The sequence below is a fragment of the Phasianus colchicus genome, chromosome 6 (assembly GCF_987193195.1).
Source record: "Phasianus colchicus chromosome 6, bPhaCol1.hap1.1, whole genome shotgun sequence".
In the NCBI taxonomy this organism is placed as follows: Eukaryota; Metazoa; Chordata; class Aves; order Galliformes; family Phasianidae; genus Phasianus; species Phasianus colchicus.
Genome location: NC_143441.1, coordinates 7,647,380 through 7,673,606, shown reverse-complemented (window position 1 = coordinate 7,673,606; position 26,227 = coordinate 7,647,380). Strand labels below are relative to the sequence as shown.

At 40.2% G+C, this 26,227-nt stretch overlaps 1 protein-coding gene across 10 annotated transcripts in view; it reads left to right on the top strand.

The window, feature by feature from the left end:
• ELMO1 (engulfment and cell motility 1) overlaps positions 1-26,227 on the top strand; it is a 295,982-nt gene that overhangs the window by 35,923 nt on the left and 233,832 nt on the right. For 8 of the 10 annotated variants that reach the window (XM_090142300.1, XM_031590444.2, XM_031590446.2 and 5 more), the window contains 3 exons: positions 10,372-10,521; positions 21,388-21,428; positions 22,329-22,401. In XM_090142300.1, the coding sequence (XP_089998426.1) occupies positions 10,444-10,521; positions 21,388-21,428; positions 22,329-22,401 (192 nt within the window). In that variant the 5' untranslated portion in view covers positions 10,372-10,443. Of the gene's footprint in view, positions 1-7,543; positions 10,033-10,371; positions 10,522-21,387; positions 21,429-22,328; positions 22,402-26,227 lie in introns of those variants that run through there. The other 2 variants (XM_031590449.2, XM_090142301.1) reach the window with 2 other exon arrangements.

Here is a 26,227-nt window from a genome sequence, read left to right as displayed (position 1 = left end):
TAGGGTAATCTTCCAAGCAGGATAGGTGGAGGTTGCATTTTACTCAACAATGCAAAATCCAGTGTTGGGTATCGAGATGTGGAATACGGATGGGATTCAGCTGGTGTTTGGAGATGTGGAATCTATCCACACAGAGAGGCTTCTGATGGGCCATGTGAACAGGCCTGCTAGCACAGCACGAAGTCTGCACGGATTTAACTTGGAGCATCAGCGGGCTGCAGGGAGGAATGGGTCGGGCCAATGACTTTTAGTAGAGATGGGCACTACTGCTTTCTGGAAGTGCTTATGCTTTCAATGTATGATTTGAATGTCACTTACTATAGCATAAAGTGAGAAAGTAACTAAGTTCTGTGTTCACGGTTTTCACTATTCTAAACCTGTAAAAGCTGTTTTAGTTTTCGTGGCAGAGCAGAAGTGCCTTACTGAAGGGCAGAAAGAGGAATCCGTTCTGTTTTTAAAGCAATTTATAGATAATCACATTGATAAATTGCTCGAACATTAGAAATCTACTGATGTTAAATTACTCCTGAAAGCAGATTAAAAGCGTGGCAGAGAGGCTGTTTTGTGCTTTGTTTTAATGTTGGCATTTTCACACAAAGGCCTTTTCAGCCAGGTGTTGGCCCTATAGGAAGTTCCAAATTGTGAATTTCAGTTGACAGTTTTATTTGCAAACACTACTAACTGTGTCAGACTGAATTAGGCATTTAAGTGAACAGTGATTTTATTTTTTTTCACCCCTCACCCCCAACTGCACTGACAAAATGTAATTTGGAAACATTAAGCGAAGATGATACAACAGTGGTTGTGTTCACAGGAGCTTTAATGAAGGGCTGTTAGTTTATTTGTGAAAATTATGAACTCTGGCTATCAGCAGAGCATTAAAAATGTACTTTGATTTTTATCCAAACACTTTAATCTTTTAATGTGTGTTACAATTATAAAGGAGCTGATTGAGTTAATGAAACATACTGTAATGAGGTGGTAATTATATTTTACATCATTTTCTGCTACTAATTCACCAAAGTGAATCTCAGCTGTGTGCCCTGAACTCTGCACAGGTGAAATCAATCTGTTTTTTAAGGCTAAGGGTGCTTCCATGACCATTTAAAACAGACAAGTTATTCTTGCTTTCCTTTTGTCTTTACACATACTCAATGATGGGCTTGCTGATGCTTAGGCAAGTGAGTGGGGAGTGATTTTAGTGGGCTAACTTGGCTGCAGATGTGTTGCTTTTGTTTTGTTGGGTTAGTTTTTTTAGCAATCTGTCTTTCTCAGAACCAGTCTGTTGGCCAGGAGTTTGTGCTGGTACTGGAGAGCAGGAGGCCAGACAGTGACACTGGGGTGATGGAGATGTACATTCTGCTAGGGAGCTGAACCTTGAATGGCAGAAGCTGAAGTGTTTTGGAGTAAAAAGATTTCAGCTTAGCAGAAAGCATACAGAGCATGGCTCAGGCTGTTGCTGTGTATTACAGTATTTTTGACGTGGGACAGTTGTGAGGATCTATTTTAGCTATATAGTTAGTGACATGCACATTATTATACAGCAAAGGCATTGTGCCCTTTTGCCTGTGACTGCCAGGCTCTGCCTGTCCTGTGGCTGGCGTTTCTAAGTTCATAGTTGACAAAATACTTGGCAATAGCTCTGGTGTGGAATCAAGAGAGTATTAATACATGAGGCACCCTGTTTGTTGTTATGATAATATAAAACAGCATTGCACGGCAAGTGCCAGTTCATTTAGAATGAGTATTTTGAAAGAAGCTGATTGAGTTGCAGCAGTAATCAGTGACAACTGATGTCTAGTTCCCAAGAAGGAAACTTCCACGAGTCATTTTGCAGAATAATGTGGCTGGCATAGTTCAGTCCTCAGCGTGCAGATGGTGCTGGTTGTGTTGTCTCTGCATGTTTATTATGGGCTGATTAAGCACTCAATTTTTTTTATTAGCCAGTTTGGATGCAGGGAGTGTTCTACTCATTCTTGACATTGTGATGTACGTTCCCAGAGAGGCTGGAGTGGGAGCTTCAACCAGGGTAAGACAGAATAACACAGCTGTGCCATCCTGATCTTCTGATGGTGAGCATTAACTGGAGCCATCTGGGGAATCCTAGAGAATCTTTGTAGTTACAGTTACTTAAGAAACAGTAGTCAGATACCTGACCTCTTCAATTTTTCTTTTTCTTTTCATAGTCTGGGATAATAATATAGATTCAGGGGGGTTTTAAGTTCATAAATGGGTTGTAATTTGGGTGTGAACTCATCAGCGAGAGAAGTTTTCTCAATTGTTGTTGGAAATAGTTACATCTTCATCTTTAAGATCTTAGTTCAAGTTATAAGAGGGTGAGATCTCTTTTGAATGGGTGCTCTTAGATTGCTGAATGGAAGGAGTTACAGAAGCTTGTTCTGAAGTTGTAATAGACAGTCATTTTTATTTTATTTACAGAATACTACCATGACATAGGAAGCAACCTGCTATAAAGCCTGCCATTTTGCTCACTGTATACACATCTAATTGCACAAAATACATAATGTTTGAACGTGGATGGGCCGACTAAGGCTTCAAGATACCTCAGGTTCATTACATCAGTGTACTCAACAGAATGATAGAATGGCTGAGGCTGGAAGGGACTACAGGAAGTTGTCTTGTCCAACCACTCTGCTTGAGTAGTGTCACCTGCTACTCACCAATTTGCAGTACGCATGAGCAACTGCTAATCTGCTGTTTAAAATCCCCGGACTTTCATATATCAGATGTCATGCTTAAGACAGTTTGTGAGGATTCATGCAAGGCTCATCACCCCTGAAAATGGGTTGAGTGACAGAATGTTCTTACGGCTGTTACCTTGTAGTCACATTACTTCTGAACATCTGCTCATCACGCTTCCTAGCATCCCTTCAAAATACCCACTGCGTTCTGTTTAAATGAATCTGGAGCTTGCCCTTAGTTTTTATGGGTTGTGACTGTGTTGACGTTTCCATCCTTAGCATCTCTGTATTTCTGTTTCCAAACAGAGTTTTCTAATATCCACTTAAATGCTAGATTAGTCTTGGCAACTGCTTTTGATAGGAGATAGCCTCTTTAATACAGTGCAGCTCGAGCTTTTTTACATGTTTTAGATACAAACAAGGGCTGTCTTAATTGTTGTTGCTTTTTTTCTGGATGGCTATGACTGTGCTTTCCATGTTCAGTCTTACTGTTTTGCAAAATGTCCTTTAGAGTGCAAGCACTGAGAAGTCCCCAGGTGTAAGGAGCAAAGTGTTATTTGCAAATGCGTGTTAATGGCAGAGGACAAAGAGTCTTGCTACAGGAGTAAATGAAGGAACTGAAGTAGATGGAGGAAGTTGCAAACTAGGTGAGATGTTTTTAGTGTGTGTGTGTGTGTCTGTTAGCTGTTTTGATGCACTCATTTCAGGAGATATGAGAGAAACAGTAGTGGTAGGAACACCTTTGTAGATAGAGCTGCAAGATTGACAGGTGTGTTTGGTGGTTTTTTGCTACTTGGAAGAGCAGTGTCAGTGCCTGAAGCAAAAGTCTGGTGTCTTAAAACTTTTGTGTCCTTGTTAGACTCATAAATTATAACTAGTATATTGTTTGCTGTTTCTTTCTGATGAGCATGCTGATGAGCACTTGGCTCTGCTTATTCACTGTGGACTATTAGTGTCTCTCTTTTCCACTCCTTTGTTTTTCTTTGCAGAACAATTTCTTCAGAAAAGTATTGTTTATTCCACCTTTGATATCCTGTCTGTGTGCTGTCAGCTGACTTGGTTATTTCCTTTAGTATTCATGCGTCTCTGTCCTTTCTTCCTCTCTTCCTCCTTTTGACTACTAACTTCCTGACAATGACATTAGTTCCTCCATATGTCACACACCTTTATAGGGTAAAAAAAAAAAAAAAAAAATCCTTTTTTTGTTTTCTCTTATTTTATATTACTGACTAATCTTGTTCCAGCATGATTTAGAATTCTTCCCAACCTTGAGCTTACTTGTATCTGTTACCTCCTTTGGGAGACAGCCAGTCATCAAGGCCTTGATTCACCCTCTGCTAAAATGAAGCAATAAAATGATGAAGATGCTCTTTTTGTGTGCTCTTTCTTATTCCTTAATTTATCAAAATGGCAGGAAGAGTCCAAGTACCACAGCCAAATGGTGTTAGTGCTGGAAAGGACTGTGATATTTTGTTATTTCTTTACTCTTAGCCGAATCCCATTCAAAATTGCTTTCCTTGATCACAGAACTTTTGATGAACTTTCTCTGTTCAGCCTCTTTTTTTAATGTATTTTCAACCAATCTGTAATGAACATATTCAATTTGTTGTTGTTAGACTCCTTTGGAATTTTTTTTAGCTTAAACATTTCAAAGTCTACAAGAAATTGCATTTATATTGCTTTGCTTCAATTATTAATTTTATAGTACCAATTCCTATTTTTCTTCTCCCCTCAACTTTCATATTTCTGAAAACTTCCATTTTGTTCTTACAGACCTGTAGGAGCAGCAACACTGAATGTAACTGAGGTTTCATCTTCTCTCCATTGCTTGTATCTCTCAGGTTGTTAGACTACCCTGGGAGACAGGTCAAGAAAATTTGCATTTAGCTGGATTTTAGGAGAGGTGGTTGTTGTTGTTGTTGCTGCTTGCTTCAATTTAGAAACATCTGGAGTTAAAGACAAATGACAAAAAACAACCCAAAGCTAACCAGCAAGCCCTGATAAACTGTGAAAAGTTTAGGATGTCTTCTGGATACCTGCCCTGATTGCATGTGCTGGGCAGGTACTCAGCATCTTTTAAAAGTCAGAGTTTTTGTGAGGCTAAATGTGACATCATTAACCACCAGGTTGTAATTTTTTTTTTTTTCCTCGTGGTATAGTCTTTTGAATACTTGAGTGAATGGTTTGGGACTTTCCTGATCTCTAGCCTCAAGAGATTCTATGTTAACATCCTTAATATAGAGAGCATCTTTGGCTGGCTGGATGGTATGTAAGTATTAAATAAATTACCATGGAAGTTCAGATTCCTTCAGTAATCGCAACCAAATTTACAGCACTCTTTTCCTCTAATTATTGATGTTAAATAAAAGTGCCTTAGAAGGAACGTGGTCTTCCAAGAAGCAGAGAAATTCAAATTAAGCAAGTAACTATATTTTTCTGGAATGCTTCAGCATGTGCTCTAGAAGCAAAATGCGACTTGTGTTCCAAGTGCATCCAGGCTGCTTTGTTTTCCTCCACCTTTTCTTTTCAAGCACGCTTTAAAGCTCTTTTTGTTCTACGGTTTTGAAGAGATTTTTTTGTTTATTTTTTTGAAAGCGTCAGCAGGACCTCAAATACACAAACTGTTTCTTAAGGAGTGGAACAGCAGTGCTGTGGGGAAGATAAAGTACCTGGAGTACAGTTGTGAAGAAAGGTGATGGGAATGTGAGAAACAGGCAGGTGATAACCACATGAATATTCAGTATCCTTCCTGTGTGGATTTGCACTTTCCTGCTTTTCACATCCACGTTTCTAAGATCAATCCCAATACTAAATTTTCAGGTGTTTATGAGAGGAAAAATATTGTGTTTAAACCTGGTGGATCCTAAGATTGTGGGGTTTTTTTTGTGACAGTAAGTGGTGTTTCCTGAACTAATTATGTACTGTTGGTCGAGTGCTGCAAGTTAAGAATCAAAGAAATGTTCCCCTTAGGAAGGCGATGGGCAGATGTGAGAAACAGAATTCTGTTGAGTGGCATTAGGTCTTCCTGCAGCATCAATGGGTCTGCTGGGCCTTTGTGATTGCTGTCTAGTTTGAGGTACGTGACGCTGAACCTATAACAAAGAGAAGGCAGCATGAAAGCCTCTAAATGTCTACCAAGTCTACATCCAGGCCCTGCACCTTGTTTCCCATCCTTGAAGAGATGGCAGGATGTATTTACAGCTCCTTGTGCATGGCTGCTCGATCATGCAGTCGAACTCCAAAAATTACTGTATTAGGGATGTTAATTGAGCATTGGATTGCCTTTCTAAAATGGTTAATTGGATGCAGTTCCTAAGGGACCTTTCAGCAGAGCTTGCCACCTGGTTCCCTCTGGCCACATTGCTGGAGGAGGCCTCTGAGGTCTATGACAACAGTTATGTGTGAGCACCAGGCTTTGGGCAGTGGATTTACCCTGATTGGGTTGGATTTGGCCCATAGCTGGCAGGAGGGCCTGCCCATGGGGAGCGTAGACTTGTGCCAGCCTCAGGTTGTTCCCACGTATGCTTCCTTTTTTCTTTTAATGCATTCTTCTGCTTGTTCTTAAGTCATCAACTTTGCTAATTCTGCTGTTCGTGACCTGGTTCTGTGTTTCTGTAAAAGAAGAAATGAGTTGTTGTGGACTGCTGCTTTCATATATAACTAAAACTTCCAGTCACATAACTCCACATAGCCTTCATTTCTCCTCTTGTCTATAGAGTAAGAACACAGTTAATTTTTTCAGAGACGTCTTCTGATAGCTTTAAGTACAGAGCACTTTGAGAACCTTGTATGCTAAGCGGCAGGGTGATTGCAAAACAAGTTTAAAACAAAACGTGTTCTATTGAGAAAGCTATTTCGTACTCCTGTTTTCACATGAGTGTGACATAAGTAGAAGGGGAAAAGTAAATATATTTTATTAATATATGTACTGAATTTATTCCTCAGAGTCAATTAGGTAAAGTGGGAATTTGATGCATTTTTGTAGTAAATTTAACACATTTTGATTTCCAGCTTGAGTGTTTATTACTCTTAGACTGCAGAGTGTGGTTGAGATGCAGAAGTATGCTGTGTGTGGTAATGAGAGTACTTGCAGAATTTGCACTTTAACAGGGTAATCTGTCATGGTTCTGAAAACTGTATCAACGTTAGAAGGAATACTTCTGGTGCTTTTGGTTGTGTAGGTTTTTTTGTTTGGTTTACCTTCAGATTTAAAATAGCATGCTGTGTTACAGCTGCATTGCATGTACTAGAGCAAATTATGGGAGCTTTCCTTTCCCTCCCTTCCTTCACTTCATGCACTCATGCATTGTGTTGCCTTTTGGATTCTAAGTTGAAAATAAATGTAAAAATAAGTAAAGTTGTTCTTACGTATCAGTGCTTCTGAAAAAAAGAGTTGTTCTTGAATAAAGTCTGCAACAGGACCCTTCAGAGAGGTCCTTAGCCTTTTTGCTATTTGACTGCTACTGACATAACAAAAAGCAGTTGACCTCGGTTCTAGTTCTTCATTCACATCGTGTGAAATGCTTCCACTTTGGTAAGCAATTCTCACTAGGGACTATACTTTTCCTTCTGTATTAGGCAATGTGTATCAGTGGAAGAAATAGTTGATAATTTAGAATTTTCAGCAGAGTGTAGTATTTTCTTTGTGGCTGTTAATTTGTGATGAAGACCTATTTTGACTAACAGTATAAAATTCTGATATTGCCACATAGGTAGAACAAACCCAGATTATCTTTCAGGTCCTGCACTGGATTCGTAAGATTAAAATGTAGAGAAAACATCTGTGCCCTTTTGACTGGTCTGCTAAGTAACAGAAACAAAAGTTTGTAGTGACTATTTCATGTATGGTTTTCACCATTCAGACCACATTGATGCTTATGAGTTGTCCTTCTTCTAGTGGGACAAGTTGAACTATCATCCATTTGGTTAAAGAGTTGTCATTTTGCTTTGACTTTTGTAACTGTATAAGAATGCATATATTAGTTATAGTTATGTAGGAGATCTTCAGTGTTAGCCTGCAATAAAGACTAGACACATTGAAATTGTCTTCTGAATGTTGTGAGAGAATTCAGTTGTGCCATGCGTTGGAATGGGAATACTCATAGCTGAATGCGATTAGTTTCCAACCCGTTTTCCTTGACTGTTCTTTCTTAAACCATTTGTCTCCTTCCTGTGTGACTTGTTAAGATGGACCACAACTCACTAAGGGAAAATGAAGGCTAACACCTGCGTTTCTGTGTAAGAGTGGAAGTTTTCTGCAAATATATTGCTGTGTGATGTCATTTTGCCTTCATACTCATGGCCAGTAGTTGTGACTCGAGGCATTTTTTCCAGCATTTGGTGAGCTGTATGGTTTGCTAACATCCCAGAGGACAGGTCCTGTGTCCCTCATGCTGGGGAATCCTCTGCTTTTGTGAGTACCAGGCAGCCCAAGTGGCTTAAGCTTTGCTGACGCTTTCATACCAAAACGTTACCAGATTGAAACTACTGAGGACTGTTCTGCTGTGGAGGTGGGGAATGCTATCACTGTAAGTGTGTCAGCAGAAAGGCACAAGGCTCTCAGTTTCATTTTACTCCCAAGGTGGATCAACAGCTCATTGCTCCTCCCAGCCAAGTTGTGCCACCTCTGGGAAGCTACTTTAAAACATGCCAAAAGCAGACGACTGCATTTTGTTTTCTTCTTTTTTTTTTGCTGGTGAGTTGTTAGTGTACTACACAGCAAGGGGAACACTCATGGGAGATGCAAACAGTGAGGGTGAAAGATATTGGGGGAGAGCTGATGGGGCTTTGTACCGCTTGGGCTCTGATAGGGAAGCTGCAGCTGACAGTATGACTGTTCTTGATCCTTAGCAAGCTAATCACTTGCTTTAATTGTGTTTAATCCTGGTCCCTGGGATATCTATCAAGAGTTTCTGTGCGTGTACCAGTGCAGACAATATTTCTTCATTTCTTAATCATGGTTTTTTTTCCTTTCGAGACATTACCCGCAATGCAGTCTTATTTATAGTCCCGCTTGTTGTCTTACTTACTGCCTTCCACTTTGTTTTGTGATGATGTGTGATGTTGTCAGCATCAGAATTGCCACTGTTGGAAAAAAATTCCTGGTGTTAAAGTTCATACGTAGTTGTTTCTTTTTATCGTATATTGAGAACCCTATGTAGAATGCAGCAGGGATGGAAGTTGAGGAGGGCTGACCATTTTCAGAATGGAGATGAAGACACATGGGTGGAGCCATGTGCATGAAGGATGGGCTGGCTCCCACTTACAGATAGTAGAAGACGAGGTTACAAAACTTCTCAATACAGGGATGGTTTCATGGTTTTGCTCAGGCTGACTGAGTCCATGCTCTGGTGCAGATGGGGAGAGCTCTATTGATAGGCTGAGCTGAGTTGAAGCAGTAGCAAAAGGTGGTCAGAGACTTTGTTTCCCAGTACATGTTTGCGGCTCTTGGATGTCTGGTATGTTCTGACAACTCATCTCTTGCCTTAGCTCTTTCAAGGGGTGTATGTGAGAGCATGTGGCCCATTCGTTAACCACTTCCTTCTTTTTCTGCTCAAAAGAAGAGCTGCACCTCTGGGGATGTCTGCAGCTGCTTTTGCTGTGCTCTATGCGGTTGTGTTCTGCTAGGTCTCAACAAAAGGCATGGCAAACACCATGGTCTGGGATTTAGACTCTGTGTAGAGGGCTTGGTACAGCAGGCAGTACCTGCATGAGTTACTGTGCCTGAGAGCTGCAGAGCTTTGCTACTTGGGTGGCTGTCCTGCTGCTGATGAGCTGGGAGAGGAGTGAGAAAGAAGGAGGAACCTCCAGGAAGTACTGCACTGCTTTGCAAGTTGCATGTTGTTATTGCAAGGTTGCAAACTTCAAGGAGCTTTAAGCTCCTTAGGGACAGAACTTAAATTCTGCAAGCCTAAGGATTTGGCTCTTCCTCTTTCCTTTCCTTCCCCAAAATTCACAGCCTGTGTTGTTTGACATGCAGTTCTGTTGATATTCGTGCTCTTGCAGAACCATAATGTCTTATGTAGCTGCCTGGTGATGTTGTTAATGCATACCATATCTTTGTGTGTTCTTCTAAGATTTACCACAAATCTTTGACTCGGTTAGGTGAGGATGTGTGTGTATGTATGTATATGTGGAAACTGCTGCGTTCTGCCTTCTTCCTGACATCCTGGTTGCTATAGTGCACTGATCTATTTGTGAACACATAGAAGATCACTGCTATAGTTAAAAGAAACAGTGTTTCCTGGCCATGACTTCCTGGGCAATCTTCTTCTGGAGTGCAAGCTGCAAGTGATGCCATCACATTCCCAGGGACCTGAGGAGTGACACCGTAATAACAGCTTCTTCTAGTTTGTTGCTTTTCTCTACCACCGTATTCGATAATATTTAAAAATAGTTTCTCTATTTAAATCTAATGCTTGCCTGTTATTCACTGTACATTTCTGTGCTTCAGCCATCTTTCGAACAGATTGGCTGTGCAGTGTGTCGTGGCATTGTGTCCTATGCTTGCTTTTGTAATATGTGCAGTTCTTGTGCTTCTGCATATGCATATACACAGATGTTTTCATGCACCTGCCCAGCCAGGGAAAACACAAGAAACAAAGCAGCATTAGTGGAGTTCTGTCTGAACTGCTGTTTTTTTTTTCTTCCCCCCCCCTTCTCCCTGCAGGTGTGAATGAGAGAGGCTCTCTGCAGTATTTAGTGTCCAGTTGTGCTGGCTCCGAAGAACAGCAGCATCGCGATGCCCCCTCCTGCTGATATAGTGAAGGTGGCAATCGAATGGCCGGGTGCCTTCCCCAAGTTGATGGAAATCGATCAAGTAAGTGCTGTGTGTGTCTGATCCTATGGACCTAGAGAGAGAATGTGTACGTGTGTGTGTGTCTGTCTCTGGATCTCTGTTTACTTAGATGCACACGTTTCTGTGAGTACATATGCAGTACAAGGTGCTTTTAGCAGAAGGGGTGTAACCCTCTTCCTCTGTGACTGCTTAATTTTTTGATGTGTTCTGCTATGTTTTCAATTTGCTTTTTCTTTTTAAACAGCTGCTAAACTGAGGCATTTACTCCCTATGTGCCCCACTTTAACGCTTCTGTGCCTTAATTTTGTTCAACTGTAAAACTGTGGTAATGTTGTTACCTCCTGGCAGAAAGTCTTTGCAAATTTTTACAGTCGGTGCTTTGCATTTGTAGTGTGATCATGCTGAATGGCTGCAGCAAGTGCAGATATTAGAACTTGAGCAGTGGCACATTCTGAGCAGGGGAGTCTTTGTGGGTATCTCGTGGGTTGTCCTGTTCCCCTGCTTGTTTCTGTTGCAGTGGCTGCATGAACAGAATTGATTTGAGGCAAGGTACAGAAATGAATGAATTCAAGTTTATGAATTAAGCTCTGTAGGTATTTGGGGGAGCAGGGGGTGACAGATTAAGTTATACAAACGCTATGCTTTGCTCTGGACTTCCTAAAGATTGGTGGTGGTTGTTTTTTTTGTGGTACATGCATTCACATTTATGAATTAAACTATAGGTTATTTGTAGTGTTAGGAGAGTGATTAAGTTATACAAGTGCTGTATTCTGCATTCTGGACTTCTCTAAGATTATTCTTTTGTGGCATATGCATTAATATTAAAAGCAATGTCTTTAATATTTAACAGCTTCCCCATAATGTACTGAAAGCCTACATCATGCTACTTGTTTAAAATAATTATTTCTGTAAATAGTATTCAGAGCAAAGGAAAGCTTGCAAGCCTTTAATAATGTGCTTATAACATAAAGTATCTAGGGGCTGAGAACATTATGAAACTCTATGAAGGAGAAAAATCTGAATTTGTGCTGAGAACGTTTTACTGAAATAGGATTCAATTTTCTTTGTGCAGTGCAATCAGTTTCACTTCTAGTTAACCCCACAGTGGTGTGTGTCTAGTATTGAGCACTTTGTACCTTATTTTCCAGACCTGCTGTGCTTCTGCATTTTCACTTGGTGAAATTTTTTAGTAAGCTTATCTGTGTAGATACAAATCTCTTGCCTTCTGGAGTGAAGACTGACTTTTTTTTTCTTCTTACATAACGAATGGCAGACACTGCATGCTATTTCAGAGGAAGATGCTTGTTAGTCATGATGAACATCAGCTCATTGCTATGGAGTACATTGGGGATGAAGATTGAGCATTTTTCAGTCTGCTTTCAAGCACCAGCAAAATAATACCAAAATTATTGCTTTTAATTTACAAAAGGGCTTAAAATAACTCTACAGCCACAGTACATGCTTTCCGCTCTGGAACTTTGTCTTAACTTCACTGTATAAGAATTAGAACAAGAAGAATGAATGCTGACTTGCATGGAGTAGCAGGCAGCTTCCCCATGCCTCTTTGTGGAGAGGGGAAGGAGGAAAATGAGGCTGCTGGAGGAAAGGCTAACAGTGGCCTTACTATTCATGCAGTGACAAGAGGGGCGATGAAAGCTAAGGGGCTCGTCTCTTTTCTTCCTGACATGGAAAATACAGATGTAGTGACAAGAAATGAAGATGGGAGAGTTGTATCGCTTTCCCATACGCGTAAACACAAACCTGCACGTTTACCTTTGTTGAGGATGGGAGAAAAGTGGATGTGAGCCTTAAAAACAGCTCTGCTTTTGCTTCACTTAGTGCTAACTTTTTCCTGATCCGTTTCCCTTAAGATGTGTATTCAGTAGAAAAGTTGGTCTGAGATATAAATCAATTGCTCCACAGAATTGTAAACAGTCAAAAAGGAAAAGGAAGGCGGAAAAGTGAAGTGACTTGACCATTACTGACCAAGCACTGCAACCAGTGTATGTTGCTTATCTCCCAGTTGGGATCTGCTCAGTCAAGCACCGTATGGCACTATTCAGAAACCACCCAAAATTTTATCTTCCTTACCTTTATCCTCCCCCTCTGATCCCTTACCAGAAAGAAAGCGAGCATTTAAAAGAACAGCACTGTATTATTAGCTCCAAGAACAACAGAAGAATAATGCACTGTAGCATAATGCAAGTTCTTCATCTTTCCAGGTACTGAAACTGTTCCAAATACAGAATTAAAAATACCATGGAAAAGACTAGAGGAAAACTTGTATTTTTTTTTAAGATGCTTGTTGGATATTCTTGGAAGCATTTATAACTCAGCTGTGCAGTATCCCTGTTCACCTAACTGCGTATATGAATGTTTTGCTTAGCAGTGAGGAGAATAAGATACTTTCAAAATAGGACATTTTACTGTAAAAACCATATAATTGTCAGTAGGATGTTGGAAGTTGTTGGGCCTGAAAAGAGCTCATGAGTACTTCATTTCCTCCAAATGCTGGTGAACCTTTTTGAATACCTCCCCTTCAAGCACATGATTTCTGATGACATGAATTTGGAGTCACAGAGCTTTTCTAGTTGATGCTTTGTGCTTTGTTTCTGTAGGATTGTTGGCCTGGGTTCATCAACAATGTTTTTAATATTAAGCAGACAGAATTAGTCTCACTGGGGAAGGGGGGCTCTTTGCCTGCATAACATATAATTAAGTGCTTTCCTTAACCAGCCTCTGTGCCTAACCTTTCTTCTCATTCATTGAAATATGCTATTTGATGTCAGGGCTTTGAAACTGCTTGTTTTCTGGAAAGTTGCTTCTTAAATAAGAAGGGAAAAAATGCATATTACTCGCATCCTCCTCTCATTAGAAGGGGTTTCATTAAGTCACACTAAACCTAGCAGCTGGCAGTTGCCTGTATGTGTTAAAGCTCACTTGAAAGCGTGAGCAAACTAGTGTACTTTTCTGCTGTCTCTGAGAGAGATAGACTTCAGTGATTTCAGTCACTCTCTTTCAGAATGTTTTGGTTTTGTCACTTGGGTTTCTTTCTATTCCCAACGTATCCTCAATTAAAAACTTTGGAAAAACTGTATAGAGACTTGTGCTCCTCTGAAGTGTTACCTGTATATCCATCTTGTGGCAGTTAGTACTGTTGTGAAAGTTATTTTTCAATGAAGAAGTTTGATTATGATTTATAGATATAGGGCTGATGATCATTTAGGTCTTCCTGTTATGTAAGCAGAGGAAATGAATTGGTGTCAGATTTTGCATTGGGGTCTTTGGGAGTGACTTTTGGGGATGCGATGTGGGGAAGAAAGGAATGTGTAGGTGCTGACTGCCTGTTACCTTCATCTCCCAATCTTCTGGTTTATTAATCTCAATTAAATCTGGAAGAAAATAAGAGGATGAGGCCATGCGGGCTCTGTACAGGTTAACTGGGATGTTGACAACGTTCTCCAAGATGCAGAGATAGCCTCTTGTATTATGATGTTATTTCTTGCGTTCATATGCACATTAATGTGCTTGAATTTGTGTCCATTATATATATAATGATTCTCAACAACCTTTTTTTAGTGCTTAAATTATTTCTGATAAAGCCAGTGCTAGTTTTGGATAACATGTGTATTCAGGTCTTCACGGTGTGAATTCACAGCTCCTCTCTTCCTGATGCTGGGGAGGCAACATCCAGAAGAGGCACAAGGTAGATATTTGAGGTTGATAGCAGGTTTTGCCTATTTAACTCATGTTTGTGTGGTAATGCTGTGTACTAAAACCAGAGGTTCTTAAAACTCTGCGGTGACCTTCCTGACTGCTGGAGGTAAACATTGTTCCTATGTAAGGAAACAGTTCATAATTAAACTTAGTTGTGCAGTCTCTTCCTCCAAGTTAACTTTTATCTACCAGATCATTAAATTTAGATAGAATTAGCAGATGTGAATCTATAAAATTGGTTTTTTTTAAAAAAAAAAAGCCCCAAACACCACAAACCAAAATCGAAACAAAAAACACAGCTGGGTTTTGCTTTTCAAAGCACAATCTTTACCTGGTAGGCAAAATTAATAGGAGTGCTATCAAATGACAATGTCTTGTTAAAACACTGCAGTGTATCACATAGGGGGTAATCGTAGGCTGCTTTACGTTGATGCTCTCTCTAAGGTTTAGATTTTATCCACAAACTTTTTTTTCTAAGAATGTCTTCCAAGTTACTGTTGTCTCTTTCTTCTTCCAGTGTATAAGTGCCATTTCAATTGCTGTTTTTTTTCTTTAGAGAAGTCATTGCACTTCGCTGCATATTGAAAGGAAACCAAAGAAATCTTGAAAAGGGACTTCTCAGGTAGTTTTGGATTTCAGACCTGAATCTTTTGGGTTTCAGACCTAAATCTGGACACTTGGGGAGTGGTAATTGATTTAGCTCAGCGTTTCACAGATTGTGTGGGGAGACATAGTTCAAAAGCAGTTGTGAAATGCTTAATTAGAGAAAGGAAAGTGGCACTTCACTTCTGCAATGTCTGTGGACTAAGAATAGCTGTAGTTCCTGCGAGTGCTGTCACCAGTATTAGAAGTATAGCAGTACAGTCCTAGCAGTACAGTCCTAGCAGCACGAGCACCAGAATTGCCCAGGTGATGAAGGAGGAAGGAATGTTGAGGTCTGCTTATACAGGAGGCTGTACCCTGAAGCATTGCTCCCTATCTTTAGTGATGGCTCCACATATCATCTCTCTTAAAATCAAGGCAAAGCAGCTCATGGTTAATTTTTTAGAGTGAGGCTTTGTATACTTTTACAAGTTTGTGGAAAGGGAGCAGCATCTCTTTTCCTTTATACCTAAAAGTGAGAAATAGGCCGATGGATGAGCCAAAAGATTGCTGACTTTTCCAAACAAATGAAAAAACCCACTTGACTAACTTTAAGCCAGTAAGCTGAAGTTAGGGTTTATTCAAAGCCAACTTCCATGTTTTAAACAAAGACTGACAATCGTATAGATTTATTGCTTCCTGCTGTAACTGTCAATACTTCAATTTCATAAAATGGAAGATGAAACTGCTTATAGTACAGATAGTAATCAGGATATCATCATAGTGGATGATATTATTTAGCATTTTTATTGCCAATTTAGTTTTATAATTAATAGATTAATTTGTAATTAATAGAACTGGTAAGGAAATCATATCTACTAAGTTAATGTACCATTTTCTTTGTTGGGATAGTGAAAGGTCTAGATTTTATGTTACTGAAGAGCTTTTATTTATTTTCTAGAAATAAGAATAGCATTGGAAGGAGTAATGCAGATTATTTTTTTCAATGCATTGAATATATATATTAATATTATATTATTGAATATAATTTGGTGCACTAAGATGTGCATATGCACGAACAGTACTTTGTTAACATAATCATTGTTAATTGCAGTAGATGGTGAAAAATATGGTTTCTTTTCTTGTGGGACCATAAGCCTGGGAACAATCATCGTGACAGCTTCAGTTCTCTGTGGTGGCAGGCAGCCATCATGGGTAAAAGTGTCATTTGTGTGTTATGATTTATTAATCTGGCTGTGATCTTCTCTGAAGCTGTGCTGCTACTGGTAGATTAGAGTCTTTCAAGGCTGTGAATATCATCCCAAGCTGAGTGGCTGAAAACAGATCCTGAAGGCACGCTTGAAGTAATGTCCCTCTTACAATCATGAGGAAATAGCATCTCAGTATTCCTGATCCCTGGCACAAGGGGTGTGAAGGAAGAGCTTCTTAGGAAACAAGTGGAGAATTAATATTATTTCACCTCTTTTGCCCTGAGTCTGATTTTGTTGGCATGGTTTTTGATGTCTTCAGCTGATAGCCTTCTGCAGGGTTAAGTTTTCATTTGTTTTTTTTTTTTTTTTTGGCTGTTGTTGAATCTTGTGTGGTTGGTTCTTTTTTTTTTTTTTTTTTGAGACAGCAGTAATCTCATCTCTTAAAAGTTAATTCTGCTATATTTAAAAGAAATGTTTTGTGTAAGATGAGATTCCTGCAGTTGCACACCACTTGAATTAATTGTGAGGTACCTCATTCACATTCTGGCCAACTGGAGTATCCAGGAGTACTTTATAATTCAATTATATTCTTCTTCTGGGACTCCAGGATTATACTGCAAAAGAGATCTGCAAAAAAAATCTCTCAGAATAAAGTTTTGTGCCTTAGTGTGGAGTTTTTTGTGCTGGTAGGCCAGCAGTGTGTCAGTCATGAGCTGTGGGCTTGCAGGGTGATTTAAATTTGGTTTTCAGAGGTATCTTCACCTACTAAAGTGGTTATCTGAAGAGCCACATCTTAAAGCCTCACTTCGTAACGCTTGTCCTCTGAGTGTTATTTAAAATATGTGGTGCAAGTATATTGCAAGTGTGCTGTAATCCACTGGACTGTAGGTCCTTAGGTGCTTTATTACCTTTTAGTGCTCTTAACTGAGGCTTTTGTGTCCCTAAGAAGTCCTTGAGGAAGCAGGAAATAATATAGCTTATTAGGATCCCAGCATGTGAAGTAAGTTGTAAAATTCAGTTTTGCTTGTTTTAATAATGTTGTTTTTCACTCCAGAGCACTGCTTCTTTATTTTTACAATTGAGTTATCATCTTAGTATGATCTCTGGAGCAATGCTTAAATGTAGTGAAATAGAGATTTCAGTATTACTGTAGCCCAGTGCCTGAGGAATGAGTCAGGTCTCACTGTAGTTCAATGGCACTCAGTGGAGGGAGTGGATTCCAGCAGTGGCTCAGATCAGAGCAGGTAGGCTGGGCAGGCTGAAGACCACAGCTGCCCAGGACCTTCCCCTTGCACGAGGTTGTCTCTTATACTTTGAGAAATCAACAGCAAGGTGAATCCAGGAGCCAGGCCTCCTGGTGCCTGGCACACTATAGTGGGCAGTCCTGCTGCTGCTGCAACTCATGCAGTGCAACAGGAACAGGTGAAGCCTTTACAGATCAGGAGAAGAGGTATTTCTGTTTTGTAATAATTCATAGAAATGACTTTCACACGAAAAGATTTGTTAGCAGAATGCTAGCGTTAATTACAGACAGAATGGTCTGTTTACTGGCTTGAGATTCTCTTTTTTTTTTTTTTGACAGATGTGTAGATCAGCAACAGAAGTTTGACACTGGATGTTTTCCACTAACAGATGTGATGCATCTGCTGTTTTTTGGCTTAACAGCAACGAGAGTTAAGGTTTTTCCTCTTCTCTCATTAGAAGGTGTCAGGCAGGGAAGGCAATATCCCAATCCTTGTCCAAAACAAACAAACAGAGCTATTTGAAAAGGAAAGGTATTTAGCCTTTGGCCTAAAGGAAGCCATCTGGCATAGCATCGTGGGAGTGCACCTGAACTGCACCTGTAACACAGGCTTCTAAACAGATTTGGGCTTCTGTCGTCTTCGTGATGCACACAGACACTGTCTCTTTGATTTGGAAGTGTTTTAAGCCCAGGTTCGTGTACTTACGATTGAACCTAGCTTGGTCAGCATTAGTCTGTTTGGGGCTTTTGCTCATTCTGCAGTCTCCTTAAAAGAAAACGTTCCAACCAACATGCCCATACAAAGTGCTGCTTGTTTGGGTGGTTGCCTCTGTGGGGAACCTGAGGTGTAGGCATGAAAGGATTAAGCTGGTGGAGAAATAGGGGGGAAATCTTGACCCGTGCTCTTCAAGGTACCACAGAAGTGGTACAAAATACTGCACAGGCAGCATCCTGAGTAGTGCAGGGTTGTGCTGAAGTGGACCCATGTTTGGGATCTGCATGTACCTTAGTGCAAGCAGCCTGGAGGTGTGTCCTGAGAGGCACACAGCTGAGCAGAAATGCTGACTAGAAGTTGCTGCCAGACTACAGACATCAGTATGAGGTGTCAATGCAGATTAAGTTTTACTGGGTGTGCAAATTCTCATCAGTTCTAGCACTGCCTGTACTTAGTGTTCCCTGTGTCCGTGCAGACCAACAACTCATGAAGCTGTATTGTCCTGTTATTGTTTCCCATCACGTTCTAGCTATAAATTTAATATCTACACTAGGGTAACACATTTATACTAACTGATGTGCTCAGTGCAGCGATATGTTAGCTGACGGGGTTATCTCCTAATAGGGAGCATAAGATTTGCTTTTGTCTGTGTTATTTCATGCATTAAAGCTACAGCTTGATCTTCTTAAAGCTTTAAGAAGATCACTGCAGCGTGTGTAAAAGCACACTTCATTTTTGCTAGCATAGGAGAGGACATAAAGGCAAAAATATCCTATCTAAAAACACTAGTACGAAATCTTCACTTAGATGAAGGGAATACTTTGAAATAGTTTTGGTTTATCTGATGATAAGGAGTTCTTTGAAATATGTTAGGTAATAAAGTGAATTTTATTTATTTATTCAGAACTGTAAATGCAACAAAGACCATGTGTGCATTTCCATAGAAATAATTGTGAGAAGATCCAACTGACCAAAACATCAAGCCGTTTTTCTCTTTGACGGCAGGCAAATATTGACAGCTGCACCAAAATGAAACCTGCAGAGAGTGGAGGTAGACTTTTACCTCATCTTATTTGGCTCATTAAAAAAAAAAAACAAAAACAAAAAAACAGCAAACCAACAAGCTCATTGCTCACCCTTTTCCCACTTGTAGAGCAAATAACACAGCAGTGCCTGTCCTACAGCAGCCCTTGTGATGCTCACAGCTGGGAGTTCCTGTGCTGGTGGCTTTTGTCTGCTTGGTGCAGTAGGGGAAAGTTGTGTCTACAGTTACGTGTAGGGGGAGTGGAGCCCGAGGGATTATTAGAAGCAGGAGCTTATTAGGATTGCAAATGTAAACTATTTTACATTCGTTAATTTGTAAAGCTCGCTGTAGTGCTATCAAACTGCTAATGGCAAGCTTTTTGTATCCCAAAAGATTTGCACTTTTTTTTCATTCTGTTGCTGTGAAGTGTGTTTAGTCGCAGTACGGTGCAGTGGTGCACCAGCAGTATCCTGAAGGGCTGCAGGCCGTGTGTGGCCAGCAAGTGAGCCTTGCCCAAGCTCCAGGAAGCCCCGTGCTTCTCCCTTAGCGGGGTAGTTTTCTGCTAGGGATAGAAGGAAGAGAGTAGTTGAGAGCTGGAGTTGATCACACAGGGTTGTTGTTTGTTTCCCTGTGTGTGCGTTTTCTCCTCCGCAGGGAGATGTGATTTTTTGCTGTATGAGGAGAAGCTAGCACTGCTGGAAGCTGCAAAATGCCTCAGAGCGGCGGGACAGAAAGTCAGAGCAACCACACGTAGGTGATGCAGTACTTCAGCGTGAGGAACTGATGAAGTTGATCACCTGTGTGGAGGAAAGCCTTTCTCTCGTGCAGCTGGCTTGGTTTGGCTCCATTTGTGCTCACACAGGTGAAAAGGTGCGTGCTGGTTGTAGCAGAGGAGAGTACTCTCACACTTCTTTCCTTTTCTCTCATGTGCTGGCATTTGCTATTCGTTTAGATAGACGTAACAGGTCAGATGAGGATATGGATCCAGAGGAAGGCTGCTTTTCCTTTTTACTACATCAGTTTTTAGCTTGGTCATGTTCCCTGGTGTCTCATCTGTGTGATCACACAAAAACAATAGTGGCAGTGAGAGAGATGGGAAGCAAGGGTTCAGGGGGTCCAGTAAAGGGGTGCAGGATCCTTTCAGCAGATGCTTTCATTCAGCTTTGATTAAAATGCTCGTGTTATGTTTCTGCCTGCTTATAAACAGACTTAGCTGATTGGACTGTTGAAATAACAAATCCTACCTGAGTTTGACGTGAGCCCATTCCCATTCCTGATTTTCTGTTTGGGCAGTGGTGCAGTTCAGAAGACAAATCCAAGAGGAAAAGCAATTCTCTTTCCCCATAACGCATCCTGCTACTGAGCTGAATTTTAGCCTGATCGGTTTTCCATAAACACTAAAGGGAGACTGCATCTTTTGGCAACAGCGTTGGCTTCGGGGTTGTTTATGGGCTGTTGCGTGTTTTAGTTTATTTTCTTCTTTTTAGTTAAGAATTCGGCGAACTGCATTTGTTGAAAGCAGAGAGAAATCTGCTTTGCTGTTTGAGTGATTTGGGGAGTGCACACAAAACAACAGATCTATGTGATAATGTGTGGTCGCCCGGTCTTGGAGAAAGAAGAGCCTGCAGTTATTCAAAGTGATATTTGGTCTGTTTCATTTTGCCGTGCAATTTCATCTATATTTTGAGTAAAACCCATAACTTCTTTTTCTTTTAGCCACCAGTTTCCCAAAAGCATTTGTATGTGTGCCCTGTATTTGTAGCAATGTTCAGAGCACTGTGACCAGACCAGTCTGCTCCTACTTCTTTGAGACCCAAAGCAGCAGGGCTGTTTTCACCCAGTCCGAATTCTTGTGCCTGCAGATACAGAAAATAAAACAGAACTGATACATCTGAGATCTTAACACCTTCTAGCTAATGCTTTAACAGAGAGGAGCCTGTATATGCATACTCAGTGAGGATTACTGTCATCGTATGAATGATAACTGAAAGGAACAAAAGAAGGTTTAAAAATATTGAATGTTTTTTTTTTGCTTTAGACATCGTTCCTGGAAAATGCTCATGTTGGTATCTGAATGTTCTGTTTCTGCTGGGCAATGAGATGCAGTACACACAAAAGACCTTTTGATTTCTCAGTGTGGAGAAGCTGTGTGGGTTAAAGATGCCAAAAAGGACTGATAATGTCATCAAGAGTGTGCTTAGAATTGCTGTCCTTATAGCTTATGAGACCAAAACACTGAAAAACTTTTGGACCCTTTTAAGCTTAATGTTGGAAAGAAAACAAGGTAGTACTAACTTGTTTTTTCTCTTTGGAATCAGTGCTTTAGGAATTATTTTAATACCCAGGCTATTACAACCCAGTGATATATATATATTTTTCTTTTTTCCTTAACCAGAAAAAGCCATTGTCCTCTATAATAAAAGAAGTCTGCGATGGGTAAGTTCTGCCATATACTGTGGTGTAGATACTGTATCTCTTTCAGTTATTAAATCAACACGAAGATAATAACTATCTGTAGAAAATTTAGGTATTCTTCGTTACAAGTCATTAGGTTATTCAGCCTTGTAGTAGTATGATCTTTGGACTTTGAATTTATAATGCATTTTGGATCAACCACCTGCAAGATGAGGCTCCAAACAAAACATTTCCATCATATGAGAGCAGTTCATTTAGTTGCTATTCTACACAGAGATGCATTTTTTACCATCCTCACCTAATAGTTCTGGTCCCTGCACCTCATAGGTGAAGGAACTGCTGCCCTGGCTGTGGCTTGGATTTTCAATCACTGCACAAATATTGTTCCAAGAAATTGCTATCATAGAGAAGAAGCCAGTTTACATTTACCAAATTGCTGAATTAACAAGGTGGTGGTTTGAGCAATGTTATACATTAGCACTACAGACATTGGGTATTGTAAAAGTCAGCATAAAATCGTGGCACTGTAAATGTTTTTAGTAATCTAGTGACATAACTATAAGAAAGGAATTAGACCTATTTTTTTTGTTGTTGTTTTTAAACAGATCTGGAATGAATATCAGATACTTATCAACTTTTTTTGGAGCACTGAAGTGTCACTGTATTGACAAAATAGGGCTTTGTTTCAGTTATGCAAAGGGGAAATATCTAATTTATGGGATGTATTTTTACTGAAGTTTTCCCTCTATAAAAATGCATGCTTGCTTAAATTTTGGAGCATATCATTTAGAACTATAAATCAGTATGAGAAATACATGGGAGGGGCAGGCATTTATTTGATCACAGTCAAGTTATGCAAAGGATATTTTTTTTAATCTTTGAAATTTCATTTTGTAATTAATTTATTTTCATCTTTTTAAGGTGGTCTCTTGCAAATCATGATCAGTTTGCACTGCAGCATGCTGATAGTTCTAACTTCTACATCACAGAAAAGGTTGGTAAATCATTCAGCACAATTCTTGCAGAGTCTACTAAAATATTTGCTACAATTTATTTTAAGCTAACACACAAAAAATAGTTTTTTTTCCAGAATGTGATACCAATGAGGGTATGTGTACAGAGAGACCTGGTCTAATGATTTTGCACTGATTTCTTTTGTTAGGAAAGTTAAAATAAAAGGTTGAATGTGCAGAGGCCTTCATGTCTATCAAGTTTAATCAATCTTCAGCACTGAGATCTCAACTTTCATATTTCTTCATGTTTAGTATTCTGCCGAAAAGTTTGTGCAGGAAATTGAAATATGTAAAACATGAAGGGCTCTTTGATGTCTGAGGAGAACTTCAGTGCATATTGCTTTCTTCTTTGGCTGCTTACGTGGAAATAAGCTTTGACTGTGTAATATTTGCAACTCCTTCATGCCTGCTGCTTTGTCTCTTTCCTTCTGTGTGTATTCTGTTGCTGCCTTTTTTGTCCCCAGATAGCATGGCAGTGGATGATTCATGAAGTGATGCAATGATTTCAGCACTGAGTAGTGAAATGGCTGTAGATGTAATAAAAATGGAATGTCTAGTCTGAATAAATGGGACATACTTGTATGAATGAGGCGAAGTAGTACATTCATTCCTAGCATCACTGCTAGAAATGTTGAAATTACACACACACACACATGCACATACGTGCATATGCACAGTAATTTGTTTGGGAGGTTGCACAAGGTTACTGCAGAGGATGTGTGCTTGCAGCCCAGAAGGCCAACCGCATGCTGGGTTGCATCAAGAGAAGTGAGACCAGCAGGTCAAAGGAGGTGATTCTGCCCCTCTACTGTGCTGTCATGAGACCCCACCTAGAGTATTGTGTCCAGTTCTGGGGCCCACAACACAAGAAGGATGTGGAGTAAATCCGGAGGAGCACCATGAAGATGATTAAAGGGCTGGAGTACTTCCCCTGTGAGGACAGGCTGAGAGAATTGGGGTTGTTCAGCCTGGAGAAGAGAAGGCTCTGGGGGGAACCTTACAGCAGCCTTGAAGGGGGCCTACAGAAAAGCTGGGGAGAGACTTTTATAAAGGTGTGTAGCAACAGGATGAGGGGAAATGGCTTTAAACTGATAGAGGGTAGATTTAGACTGGGTGTTAGGAAGAAATTGTTTTCCATGAGGGTGGTGAGACACTGGAACAGGTTACCCAGCAAGGTTGTGAATGTCCCCCTCGGAGGTGTTCAAGGCCAGGCTGGATGGGGATTTGAGCAACCTGGCTTTGTGGGAGGTGTCCCTGCCTGTGGCAGGGGAATTGGAACCAAATGATCTTAAAGGTCCCTTCCAACCCAAACCGCTCTGTGATTCTATGACAAAGAGTGTGATTCAAAAGCTACTGATGTCACCATGAAGATCCCCTCTGAGTTAGAGGCTTTTGAACTAAGTAGACCTTTTGAACTAAATAGACCTTAGATATAGAGAAGCTGGTACCTCTTAAACTGCTTTGTTATCAGTTCAGTTTTTGCTTGCTTTTAAACTGAGGAGTGATTTGGTTTTGTTTTGTATTTCACTGTTGTTTAGGAACTGCTAAACTCAGCTGAGACGTGAATTGCAGCAAGAGAAAAGTTAGTTCTTATCCCCACCCAAGAAATAAGGGGAACTTAGACACAGTGGAGCATTTAGAAAAACTAAATTTAGCAAGATTACTAGAGCAGTTGCTCATAAGATAGTTCTGCTTTTATTTATTTATTTTTCTCCAGCAGTTCATTCTTTCATTTAACTGTTTGTCACCCCAGACAACCTTTTCAACGTGTCATAGTCTGTTCTGGGGTCTCTCCCTCTTCGTTCTTTTTTTTAATCTCTTTTTTCAAGTTTCAGTTGACAGACATTCCATGACAAGGAGAACTACTGAAGTAATTATTCTCTGCTGCATTTTTCCTTTATCCAAATTAAACATTGAGGCTGTTTTGCTAATTTTCCTGATTTGTGATGCAACATTCTTCAATAAGTTAGGCACAGCTGAACTTGTCTGTTGGTGTTTAGACTCTGGATTGTACTGTATATGTTTCCAAGAAGAAGGGTTGAGCAAATACTCGGATTTTTGAAGGAATTTGTCCTGATACAGTCAGAGGAGCCTTTCAGGCTTTGCCTCCACCTTTGGTGAGTAGGATCCCGTGGTTTTGGAGAGGATAGACGTTTACTGTCCTGCATAAAAAGAGGTGTGATGCCTTTGCCAGTGTTTAACTTACACTAAGGGTGGAAAAGGGTGGTCTTCTAGAAGAGGTTTGATCGTATTGCTGAGAGGACTTTGGGTTTGTTTATTCCCTACTGAAAATATGCAGCGGCTGAGTCACATAAATAAGAGAGAAGAGCTCTGAATGCCACCAGTATTACTCAGATGTCTGCGACTTTTATTAGATATTGCTCAATGTTTATCTGTTTGTTGGATTGTGGCTGTAAAGAGAGGCTTATATAGGCTGTCACCCCTTCTGCAGACTTTCCTTCATTTGTGTACAGTGAGATATTGTTGCTTTCTGAGTTAAAACATGAGAAATGCTAGGTATGAGGACAAACGCGTGTGCTTCAGTGAAGCTACAGCACTAATGACTAGGCCATTAAAGAAATGTTGCTTTAATTTACCTCTTACGAGGAGACCAGCAGCTCTTTTGCTACAGCTTCTGGTAAGGAAATATTTTTAAGGCTCTCAGAGATTAACATAATGGCACTATGCATAAGTCACCTTACTGCAGAGCCTGGGTAACTCCTAATTAGAGGCCTTGAAAATACCATCATGTTTAAAAATACCAGAAAGAAAAGCAGTTTAGTGAAATGTTGTACGAAGTAACTGGAAACTTGAAGTGAAAATGCTATACAGTGTAAGGCTGTCAGCACATGGCTTACAATTATTTATGTTTTTGGGTGGCAAACAGCGCATCTGTGTTTTGGTTGTCATATGCAGAACTCCTTATCTTTTGTAGCTGACCTATATTTTTCTGATTATACTGTACATAAATGAAAATAACACCCAAACAGTTTTGTCTCTTACTTTTTATTTATGGCTGTACTTGGAAAAATGCCTCTACAGGAGTAGCAGTAACTCCTTCAGACTGCTTAAGGGCAGTCTCCTAGCAAATCTTGAGTCAGGCTGTGTTTCTTCTGGAGGTTGGTCTTATCACAGGAGATGCAGTCTGGACAGCTTCTCCAGGGTTCTGGTTTGGCCAAATCTGTGAAAGGGCAGTGGAAAGTGTTAAGTATTTTTGGCAATTTTTTTTTTTAATTAGAAAGAAAAAGTTACATGAGCAAGATAAGTAAGTAGGCAGAGCTCCTAAGCTTGAGCCTAGCTGGTGTTTTAATCAAAATGCGTTTGACTGTTATGGTATTGTGATGTGCATCTCTTTATAAAATGCCCTTGTTGTCAGGAAATGCCTCTCTGAGACAGGTCAGACATCTAAAAGCCTGACTCCTGAACCAGGATCTCATTGTGCTAGGTGCTACATAACAGAGAATAAAAGTCACCTCTGCCTAGTTCTGTCCAGGTTGTAGTTGAGCAGATGCTCGTATGCATCAGGTGGAATAACTTGGGAACGCTGTAGCAAGCTCAGTTTTAGAACAGAAAATGCTATACGAAGAGTAGAAAATGAGTGTATAATTGTGCTATACAGTTTTCTGGGCTGAAAACCTTAACTTGGATTTCTGCCCACTGTACTCGTTTGCTGGCAGAACTGAGAATCCAGAGATGGATAGCTGAGTGGCTCCATGAAGTGCATTTCAGGGTGAGCCTGATCTTCACATCTTAGGATATGGACATAAGAGTGTCAGAGAGAATGCAGAGAAAGGCTAGTGAAATGAT